Consider the following 12,353-nt stretch of genomic DNA (forward strand, 5'->3'; position numbering starts at 1 on the left):
TGTTCTAACAGCTATACCCTGTACAACGCTCTCCTCATCCACCTGCTAACCTGGGTAGATGCCTGGGAGGGCAAAAACATGTTTTTTCCTGAATAACTAGGGTATGTGAAACCTGAGTCCATATGATGGTGTGGTTTGAGGACCAGGTTTGTCTGGAGCATTTGCTTTTCTCTGCCATTCTGAGTTGGAGACAATACCACCTTGTTATACTAAAAGCTTGTACTTTATTTATATTATATTCTTATTTTTTGACACAGGTTCATTATATGTTTCCTAGGCAAGGCTCAAACTTAAAATCCTTCAGTCTCAGCCTCAGCCACCTGAATAGCTGGATACAAATGTTCACCAGTGCACCTGGCTAAGGCTGTACTTTTACAGAACAGTGTATGAGGTTCTGAAAGAGTCTTGGAACAGAGAGTACAACATGTGGGTTGTTTTGCAAATTTTAGAAGTTAATATCATTATATTAGACTCTTACATAGACACCTGTTTAACAGTTTTGAATGAGATTCAATATCATGTTTTCCTGATAACATGTACTTTTTTTCCATAGAAAATACAGGCAAAAGGCATGACGAATGCATGTAAAAATACTTATAATCATTTAATGGAAAATGTAGTGCGAAAGTTTTAACTTACTGTTCATGGAAATCCAACATTGGTGGCTCAAATCTTATGGGCCTGCAATTACCCCGGTACAGAGATATACTGGAAGTAAAAAGAAAAGAATATAAGAAGGAATTCTTTAAAGTATAAATTTCTTCCCACTGTAGTCAGACACTTCACTTTTGTTATAAGAACATTTCTTTAAAAAAAACTGGGGTCTAATGTTCTATTAGGAACGTACATTAGTTTTTTTTTCCTTAGAGGAAACTAATGAATGTTGTAGTTTTAAAAAATGGTAAGAAAAAGAATTTTTCAATCAAAGGTATGTGTAAACAAAATGCTCACGTAGATTTTTAGAATTGGTTGATACAATAAGTAACAATATACTTTAATATGATTCACTTGGATTTTTAAACCTGTGTGAAAACAAAATGCTCGGGTAGACTCAGAATTTATGTGGTTGATACAATAAGTAATAATATACTTTAATTCACTTGGATTTTTGAAACATATGATAAATAATAAACAGCTAATACAATTACAGATACTTGGTAGGCAATATATGAAGACAAAAATCACTATCACACTGTAACTACAGTACCAAAGAACTAAACAAAAATGAATTTTGGGATAGAAATTTCTAAGAACTGAAACATCTACTTAGAACACAATGATCTAGAAATCTGAGTACCATTTCTATTAGCTCACATGATACTAGAACTTCTCAGTAAAACAGGTTTCTGAATAGCAAGTCTCAGCCATCATTATGATGTAACACTGATGTAAAGTATAAATGACCTTTGGGGACAGCAGGACTCGTATACCTATGGCCATCTCTTTCCATAGTGAGAAATTGGAAATTCAGTCAGCTATTAAAGTTTCAAAATAGACTCTAAGCTTTTTGTTTTAAGAAATGGTATCAGAGAAACATCCATTTGTGAGACTATTTTCATCACGGCCACAATTCACAAAACACAAGCTTCTCAATGATACTGTAATTTCATTCAGGACATAGGAAATACACTAGAAATAAGAACATTCACAATATACAGGAAATTTAACTTCAATTCTATAAATATTAAGTAGTCTAAATAGTGAAATAACTGGGCTAAAAGTAACACATTCAAACATGTTTTTAGCTCTACCAATTTAGAGTATTTCTCTGTGCTCCCTGATGATCCCTCTTTCTACCCATGTTGAACACAAAAGGTGAAAAGCACAGAAAAAGAAAACATTACATGTAAAATTTTCCTATAGTAGCAAACTAAAGAGTCGGATAAGAAGGCACAGCTTCTCCCAAATAGCTGCCAGATATAACTGGAGGTACACAACCTTTCCCCCCTTGCTTTCTGTCCTTACACATGACGGAATGGACACTCTTCACCTCCTTTAAACAAGAGACACTGTGCAGATGGTCTGTTTTAATAGTGTTAAACTCATATAAAATCTTAATTGGATCATGGAAAATTAAATGTAGTATATAATGTAATCACCTAAGTTATTCATCTATATATATAAACATGAACTGTTAGATGCTGGAGGTACAAAGGAGATTAAGATACTGCTTCTTCCTCTCAGAGAATCGAGAGCCCACTTTGCAAAGGACCAGAGTACCAGGGAGAGGAAAGAGAAACAACAGTAGGAAGAGGGAGAGGAGGTGGAAGAAGGAACTGAGGTCAAAAGGCAGATTTCTTTGTAGGAGTGTGGATTTTATTCTAAATGCAACAAATAGCCTGTACAGTGTTTTAAACAAAGAGGTAACATGTTATGACATATTTTAAAAGGTTAATTCTGACTACTATGTGAAGAATAGACTGTAGGAGTCCAGGAGTGGAAACAGGGAAGTATTGTAGGGAATTCATGTAGGAAGTGAGAGTAGCCATGGACTAGGTGACCATAAGGGAGGGTGGGAGGAAGTGTTGCACTCTGAATATATTTGAAGTTAAACACAAGGTTATGTTGCTGGATTGATTTTGGATTGTAAGTGAAAATAAGAGGACTCAAGGATGGCTTATGAGATTTTGATTGGATGCACAATTGTGACATGGGAGGAGTGGGTTGGAAGTAGGGAGGGGTTGGCAGATGGGAAGATGTTCAAGAGTACAGTTTTCGATGCTTACATTTGAAGTGTCTAACCTAGATGGAGGTGTCAAGTAGGTAGCTGGACTATACATGGCTACCGCTTATATACACAAAGTTCCTGGTTTTCATGTACTGATCCAGTCACTCTGTTGAGTTTAATTCTAATAGTTTGTCTAGCTTCTCTTTAGATGTCTTCACTGTTGCTGTAAATGCTGCTAAAATGAGCACTGGCTTCGACGATCCTTGAAAACAAATCATCAGCAAGTAACAACAATTCTATTTCTTCCTTTTAAATTTTTAGATCTTGTTTCCGTTTTTATGCCTGTGCTATGCCTCTGGTAAAATGCTCTACAGAAATGGAGCCCAGCAATTGTTATTCTGATATTCACACAAGGTTCAGAGGCTATGAGAAAGAGGAAACAATCTCTCATAAATAAATGTGTATTTTCAAAACAACACCACACCTACATCTAAGGAATAGAATAAGAACCTAAAGAATACTTAAGTGGGTCAACACAAGATGAACAAGGTATAATATTGTTTAACAGAACCAAGAATGCAATAATATAGCTGTCATGTATCCAGAGCTGATGTAAATGTCCTATGGTGTTTACACGGTGCATGCCACTGTTTAATGCTTTATAAATAGAAAACAAATATTTACAAATGAATAACTTTGAAAAGTTGGGAAAAAATTTAACCTATGTCTTCCAAACGTAAGGTTTATGTTCTACAGTTGGTAATTTTTTCCAAAATTTATTTGGACTATTCTAGGTGAACAGTTCTACATAAATTTGAAAGCCAGCTTGTCACTTCCCACAAAATCATCTGTTGAAATTTTAATTGAAATTGTATAAATCCATCTGGGGAGAATGAATACTATAACAACTTTCCAATCTATGAACACAGAATTTGTCTCAAAATATTGAGGACTTTACTCTGAGTAATATATAGCTTTCAGTGTACAGGTCTCAATACACTTCTGCAAAAATTTTCCCAAACTACATGTTTTTAATGCTACTTGTATTAGCTTTTTATTGTGGGACCAAATACCTCATATACACAACTTAAAGAAGCTGAAGTTACTTCTGATTATTATGTTTCTTTTGATCTTACTGAATTCACTTACTGGTTCTCACTGGGTCTATTCAGCAGGATATTTTTTTATGTATACGTCATGTTGTTTGTATACAAAATTCTTTCCCATATGACGCCTCGTATTTGTTACTACTCACGTAATGACTACCACATGCAGTACAATACTGGATGAAGTGCCACTTCTCCAATCTTAGAGGGCACTCAGTCTTTACCATCAACTGTTAGCTGTCATTTTTCCATGTAAGTTCTTCATATGTTGCAGTTCTCTTTGTGTCTAGTTTGTTGAGCATTTTAAATAGATGTTGAAATTTTTCACACGCTTTTTTTCTGTATCTATTCATTAGTTACATAGAGATTTCCTTTTTATTTTGTTAACTGGAGAAAAGTATACCAATTGCCCTTCAAATTTTCATCAGTCTTTCCATTCCTGAGATAACCCTCTTTTGGTCATGATGTACTACCTATCTTACATATTTCTAGATTCAATTTACTAGTATTTTGTCAAGGATTTCGGGATATATGTTCACAGTGATATAATCTCAAGTCTTCTTGTAACGCATGCAATGGTTACCTCCTAAAATATGTTGGGAAAGTAGCTTCCTCCTTTCTTTTCTGGAAGAGTCTGAAGATTAGTATTGCCTAGTGAGTTATGTGACAGGATTTATCAGTTATATCATATGGGCTGGCAGTTATCATTGTGCAAGGCTTAAAACTATAAACTATGCCTTTAACATATAAGGAAAATCTCTATTTTTTATTTTTCCTTTGGTTTAGTTTGATAATTGGTGTCTTTCAAGGAATCTGTCCACTTCATCTTAGTTTCTGAATTTGTTGGAATAAAATGATTGCTAATATTTCTTACTATTCTCTGAGTGTCTATAAGATCAGAAGTGATGTTTTCATCACTGATTTTTTTTTTGTATTTTCTTTTTTTTTTTTTGTATTTTCTTAACCAATCTAAGTTAAGGTTTACTCACTGTATTGTGCTTTATAGTCAGTTTTAATACCAATGTTCTCTTATTTTTCCATTTTCTGTTTAACTGATTTTAAAAATATCCCATATTGTCCTTTTGCTTTTTAGTTTGAGATTAAATTGATGTTCTTTTCCGTATTAGATGGAAATGTACATCACTGATTTTTATACTTTTCTTCTTGTCTGAGGAAGGGTATAAATTTTCATCTAAGTACTGTTTTAGTGAAGTTTCAGAAAACTTGGTACGTTGTTCTATGAACTGAATTGTGTGCTTAGCCCAAAGTATAATCACATGTCAAATTCATATGTATGAGTGCATTTGGTGTGAGGGCCCAGACAGGAGGTATTCAAGGTTGAATGAGGTCATGAGGATGGGAGCTCTTTAGTGTTTCTGCAAAGAGACAGCACATTCAGCATGTACAAAGAGGTGATGTGAATATACAGTATGACAGTCACTGCATACAAGCCAACAGGAGAAGAGAGGCCTCCTTGGAAAAAGACCATACTGGTGACCTGGTTTCAGACTTCCAGCCTCCAGAACTGTAAGAAACCAAGTATTCTTTGTGTAGGCACTCAGTGTATGGTATTTTTTTTATGGAAGTCCAGCCCAAGCAGACTAAGATATGTTGTATTTTTGCTTTCAAATTTCCTTTGTGATTCCTTCTTTTACCCAGGAGAATTTATTTGAAAATTTCTGTTATTTCTACTGTCTAGATTTTCCCTGTTAGTGACTTCTAATTTAATTCTGCAGTGATCAGAACATAATCTGTAAAACATGCTGTCGTGGGTGAAGTACTTAATATCTATCAGGTCAAGTTGATTCACAGTGTTGTTAAAATCTATACCACTATTGCTTTTCTATCATTTTATCAGTTATTGACAGATGCATGTTGAAATCTTTTACTGTAACTACAGATTTGTCTATTTTCTCTTTTAATTCTGTTCATTTTTCTTCACGTATTCTGAAGCTCTACATTAAGACTTCTCCAGATTTGGGGTTGTTAGAACTTCCTAACAATCGGTCTCTTTTATAATCATAGTCTCCCCCTTATCTCTGATAACACTCCCTGTCCTAACGTCTGCTTTGTCTGATACTAATATAACCACTGCAGCCTTTTTAGGATTAGTGTTACCTTTGCCCTTCACCATTTACATTTAGCATATTTGTGTCTTTATACTTAAATGCTTTTATCTTTTCAAAACTAAAGGACTACTAATAAGGAAAAGGTACTTGCAACATGGAATCAGTACCTCTTAATATATAAAGGATCCTTAAAGATGTAATAAAGATCAAATGCCCTATTAAAAATGAGTAAAAAAAACATCAAAAGATAAATATAAGCATAATCCTAAAATACATGAAGAGATGGTTAATCTCACTCATAATTAGAGAAAAACAAACTAAAACTGCACTGTGATGAAATTCCTGACCCATCAGGTTAAAGTTTAAAAACTAACCCATTCTGTTGGAAAGGCTTAAGGAAATTGGTACACAACCACAATGAAGATGGGGTAAGGAGAGGCGCCAAGAAAGAAGCAGCAGAACCGAGCTGCAGAGACTGGCAGAAAGGGGTCTAAGATGGGCTCCTGCTATCTCCATTGATGGGACTCAGGGATGAGGGACCAGTGGGAAAGGAAAGGATACAGTAGGACCCTGGCTAAAGCACAAATGTTGGACAGGCAGGCCCAGTGGCACGGAAAAGTCAGAAGAAATAGTAACAATTTGAGCTAGCAGGTGAGCCACCTTTGTGCTTGCGGACAAAGACACGCGAAGTAGGCGCTTCTTCCATTGCCTCAGGGAGGGGGAGCCTGCCTGTGGGTTGTAAGTCCGCACCCGCCCTTCGTAGCCGGGAAGGTGGTGCCAGGCAGCACAGTGTGGGTCTGTGCTCTGCGCTTCCTTTATTGCTTTGGGAAGGAGGTGCCTGCCTGCGGGGTGTACGTCTGCACTTGCCCTTCCTTATTACTGCGAGGGTGGTGCTGCTGTGTGGAGTGTGGGCCTGCGTTCGGCACGTCCTCCACTGCCTCGGACGGTGGCACCTGCGTGCGGAGTGTCTGTTCTCTGCCTTTCCTCCACTGTCCCTGGGACGGTGGTGCTGCTGAGTGGAGTGCGGATCTGCACTCTGTGCTTCCTCCACTGTACAGGGATGGCAGTGCCGGCGAGCGGAATATGAGTCTGCGCTTTGCCCCCACCATCATCCCCAGGACAGGGGTGCTGGCGAGAGCACTTGGGAGGAGTGTAGGTCTGTGCTCTGTTTCCTCTGTTGCCCCGGAATGGCGGTGCTGGCGAGTGGAGGGTAGGTCCATGTTCTGTGCTACCTCCATTGTCCCTGGGACAGTGGTGCAGGCTGGAGCACTGTGTGGCCCCGCTCTGTGCTTCCTCCATTATGCTGGGACAGCTTGCAGCTGAGAGGAATACAGTGGTGCTGGTGGGAGGAGTACTGAGCTGCTGGCAAGAAAAGTGCCTGTGGTGCTGGCTAAAGGAGGCATCCTGAGGAACAGGCACCTCCTAGGAAAGCCTCAACATCAATGATAGGCTATCTAACGTTAGAAATCTAAAAGCATCAGCACAGAAAACAAAATAAAATAGAAAACGACAAGATGAAAAAGCAAAATGCAATTCCAATCGCCCAGCGCATCCAGGACAAGTCCAGAACATAGAGATATAGGAAGTGGGAAGCCAACAAATGGAACTCTCTGAAATGATTGCAGCAGAAGTAAAAAAACAAATGGAAGAGGCCATAGAAAATGGCCATACTCCCCAAACTACTTTAACGTAGTCCCAATCAAAATATTATTAACATACCTCAGATCTAGAGAAAATATTCCTAAAACTCATTTGGAAACAGAAAAGACCTAGAATAGCAAAAGCAATTCTGGGCAACAAAGACAAGTCAGGGGGCATCACAATCCCAGACCTGAAATTATACTACAACATTGTACTGGCAAAAAACCAGACTTAAGGGTCAGTGGAACACAATAGAAGATGCAGACAGATCCCCAAACACACTCAGCCACCTTATCTTTGACAAAGGGGCCAAACATGTTCACTGGAAGAAACATAATCTCTTTAACAAATGGTGCTAGAAAAATTGGCTCTCCACATGCCGAAGAGTAAAACTAGACCCATGTCTATCACTATGCAATAAACTAAAGTCAAAATGGACCAAAGATCTAAATATTAAAATAGGCACACTACATTTACTGGAAGAGAAAACAGGCAGAAATTCTGAAGACACAGGTGTAGGCAGAGACTTCATGAGCAAAACCCAGACTGCAAGAGAAATAATACAAAGAATCAACAAGTGGGATCTCACCTCACTAAAAAGCTTTTGCACAACAAATGAAATCTCCAACAGAGTGAAAAGACAACTCACAGAATGTGGAAAAATTATAGCTAGCTTTCCCACAGACAAAGGACTTATATCTAAAACACATAAAGAATTGAAAAAAATCATACTCCCCAAATTCAAAGACCCAATCCAAAAATAGGCAACTGAAATGAATACACTCTTCTCAGATGAAGAAATACAAATGGCAAATAAATACATGAAAAAATGTTCAACATCATTCGTCATTTGAGAGATACAAATTAAAACAACACAGATGCTATCTCACGCCAGCAAGAATGGCTATCATAAAAAAATCAACTGATAACAACTGCTGGAGGGGCTGTGGGGAAAAAGGAACCCTTCTTCACTGCTGGTGGGAGTGTAGACTGGAGCAACCACTGTGGAAATCAGTGTGCAGACTCCATAAGAAACTGGCATTAGAGATTCCATTCAAACCAGCTATTCCCCTTCTGGGTATGCTCTGTGGCTTCCTCTTGGATCACCTGCTTTGGGGGATACCAGCTGCAATGATCTGAAAACACAGAAGCAGCCCTGTATGTTCCACATGGTGAAGATGGTGACTGAAGGCCTCCTACCAACAGCCAGGAAGGAACTGAGGGCCTTTCCAGGAGTCATGTGAGTGAGCCAGCCTGGCAGAGTATCTTCAAGACCTAGGCCTTCAGGTGAGCATAGGTGTGGATGGTATTTTGACTGCAATCTTACTAGATGCTGAACCACTACTGCTTAGCTATGCCACCCCAAATTCCCCACTTACACAAACTGAAAGATGATAAATGTTTGCTGCTTTAGGCCAAATAGGTTTTGGGTAAATTATTACACAACAATAGATAATGCATATGATAAATGAATTACCAATTGGTATATTATTTGCTGAATGACTACGTGAACAAATAAGCAAACACCCAAAACACACTCGCTCATATCATGTTTTAAAGTTTGCAAGCGACTAGTATCCCCATTTGACCCTGAAAATTACTTTATACAGTTGCATAACCTTACATCATAGTTATCAGAGAAGTTATTTTCCCCAGTTTGTAGATAAAAATCATGCTCAGAGCAGTTAAGTAAAAATCATTTACAGATCGTTTTCCTCAAGGTCACAGAGCTTGTGAACAAAGAAGTCAGGTACATGATTCCGAATCTCCCATCAAAGGGTACCACACCCTAAGAAGAGACCACCCATAGAAGGTGGCCTCATGTGCCAACATATTCATACTAGTACCCATTATAATATTTTGACATTTAACTTAAATGAACAGATGGAATGCTATATGCACATCTTCTGCCACCTACCCACTATGCAACCAGTGCCTTTTAAAACAAAAATATTTTCATGTTAATTAATAGTCACATTTAAATAAATTAGAGTGAACCGGAAGACTGAAGTACAGAAAAAGGTATCCTGGAAAATTTTATTTTCCATGGTTTACCCACAATTCTCAGTTTGTACAAGCATCAGGCTCTTTCCTTTTCAGAATGTCTTGAAGCTCTTAAAGCCAGGTTTGCCCCAAAACTAAAGTGGAGGATAATGACAAGGGTGGGGGGACAATGACAAACAAATGGTAGCCACAGCCTTGCATCACTACCACCCAATCAATCTACTACTAGAGAACCAGTCCATTAACTAAGCCTTTTATGCTATAAATTCCCTAGGCAGGTTAAGTTTCATGAAGAAAATGAGAGTTCTGACTTACAGATCACATATATAGGACAGGGCTCAACCTATTACCTCAATGGAAAAGCCAGAGGACAGCAGGTGCACTGTACAATTAGGGAACAAAAGGAAGCGAGAGACTGATGCAGTCTGATTTCTACCGCACTGGGAGTCCCCTACAAGAAAGACTAGTGGAGGCAGTGTAGCCCAGGGTGAAGAGGCTAAGTTCCAGCGCCATAAGCTAACCTTCATCTTGGCTGTGACATGGGGCCAGTGGACTGTTTTGATGACAGAGATGTGGAACACATGTGCTTTAGGTACCCTGACCTTGTACAAATAAAGCCTGAGGCTTACAGTGTCTGATTACAACACTCTCTTCAAATGCACTGCTTTCACAAAGCGGGCTGCATTTAGCCAATTAACACATGCCTTATGACCTCATCAGAAGTGCTTTCTTCACTTTCCTCCAGGACCCTGAAGAGCGGGAGTGTACCGATAATGCCAGCACACAGCAGATTCTCTAAGAAACTGAGAGCAGGCCATGCGTCTCTCTCACCAACATTCTTCCGTACCAGTTGGGTCTGCTCAAGCACTGCACCTTGCCTTCCGCATGTTTCAGGGGGCGTCTCTACTTCACAGCCTTTCTCTTCTACTTTTTGTACCATATTCCCCTTGCCAAATACTGGCTAACAGAGAAAATACAGTAAATGCTGGAAGATTCCAGACTTGATATATGACTAGATGAACAGAATGACACACTGGGCTGTCAATCAGAAGATAAAAAAATTCTAGCCACTCTAACTGTGCCACTCGTAACATCCCTCAGGTCTTAAACCTTTACCTCCTTAGTATGTCCAGCAAGTGGGCTCAACAAGATGCTTAGGATCTCTTGTAATTAGCACCATCTCTGATTATATGACAGGCTTTATTTTAATTAAATTTTTGAACTCAAGTCCAAATTCTGACATATAGTTTATTTTTGATCTGAAAAAAATTACAATGTCTGTTTTTATACAACTAGACATTTAATTCTATATTTTCCTTTGTTCTATTTTACATAAACATTTTCATTGAAGCTATAACCACTAAAATGAGAGTTATGACAATGTTTAGAATGTGCAGCACCAAATCACATATTAAAAAAACGCAGGCTAAATTCTTCAAGTGTAGAGCTACGTGCCAGGTAACTACAGACAGTGATTATCATATGCCAGATACATACAGATACTGTATTTGTTTTTCTATGCCATAGGTGTTTTAACAATGACTTTTTAAGGGTAATGCATAAATATAGCTCTGTAGTATTCAGTTGTTTGATAGGCACAGAATCTATATCTGGATCTGGATGTTACTATGAGCTGTGTTCCTCTGAAACTCAAATGCTGAAGGCCTACAAATCCCAGTCTGATGGTATTTGGAGGGAGGCTTTTGGGAGGTAACTGGTTTTAAATGAGGGCATGAGATGGTGTCTTCATGATGGGATTAGTGCCATTATAAGAGACACCAGAGCACTCTCTGCCTCTCTCCCTTTGTTATGTGTATCTATACGTTGCTGGCCCTCCTTCTCACCCGCTTTCTCATCCCTTTCTCCTTCCTTGCCTGTGAGGGCACAGCAAGAAGAGAACAAGCCAAGAAGAGAGCCCGCACCAGAGAGGAAGTCAGCCAGAACCTTGGATCTTATACTTCTCTGCCTCAAGAACTAAGACAAATAAATGTCCATTCGAATAAAGAGCCCAGTCTATGGTTATTTTGTTATAGCATGCATAGCAAGGATGTGTTTTTGCCCCTCATTCAGTGCCATATGGATATTGCATACCAACGTGATACTAATGGTATCTGATTCATGGTCCTGGTCACACATATAAAATGTGAAATATGTTGGTTATAAAATGTGTCTGCAAATTCTCTGACATCCTTCCCTCAATCAGTGGAGATTTCTCCCTTGCCTCTGTCTTGAACCCTTGCAAACTTAATTTACTTGTTAACTAACAACATATGACACAAGTAACTATGCAGTTTCCTAGGGTTGGTCATAAAAGGCAATACAATTTCCACGGGTTCTCTTTGGGACTAAGATTCACTCCTAGAATCCAGCCACCAGGTTTCAGTGAAGCCCAAACCAGCCCATATGAAAGACCACTCCGAGGTCCACATACAGGCATTCCAGGTGACAGCCAGCTGAGGTCCCAGCAACACATTGGCATCAATACATGAGTGACCAGGCCTCCACTCCTAGCTGAGTCATTTGTAGGTCTGAAGTTTCAGATCATCACAAAGCTGAGACCCCAGATTATCACAAGGCAAAGACGAGTCATCTTTGCTGTGCTCTGCTTGAATTCCTAACTTTGTGCCTCCAAGTCTGGAGTAATCTGTTAGATAAAGATCATAAGTAAGTGGAAACTGAACTGAGAATATGACTGTGTGTTCATGGAAATTCTTCATTATACTGAGAAAATACTGAAAACTTAGATTTTCATCATGGATAAAAGTATTATCTTCATTAATGTAGATCAGCTTGGTTCTATCGCTGATTTCCTATCAGTTGGTATAAAGGATCAAGGAAGAAGCACAAAGACAAACAGTGTGCTTT

The 12,353-nt window shown here is 38.7% G+C and overlaps 1 protein-coding gene across 1 annotated transcript in view; it reads right to left on the reverse strand.

Moving 5' to 3' along the window:
- Tmem131 (transmembrane protein 131) overlaps nucleotides 1-12,353 on the reverse strand; it is a 169,323-nt gene that overhangs the window by 87,419 nt on the left and 69,551 nt on the right. Inside the window, exon 4 of the mRNA XM_005400698.2 lies at nucleotides 640-708. Coding sequence (XP_005400755.1) covers nucleotides 640-708 — 69 coding nt within the window. The remainder of the gene's footprint in view (nucleotides 1-639; nucleotides 709-12,353) is intronic.

The sequence above is a fragment of the Chinchilla lanigera genome, unplaced genomic scaffold (genome assembly GCF_000276665.1).
Source record: "Chinchilla lanigera isolate Chin_1 unplaced genomic scaffold, ChiLan1.0 scaffold00069, whole genome shotgun sequence".
Lineage (NCBI taxonomy): Eukaryota > Metazoa > Chordata > Mammalia > Rodentia > Chinchillidae > Chinchilla > Chinchilla lanigera.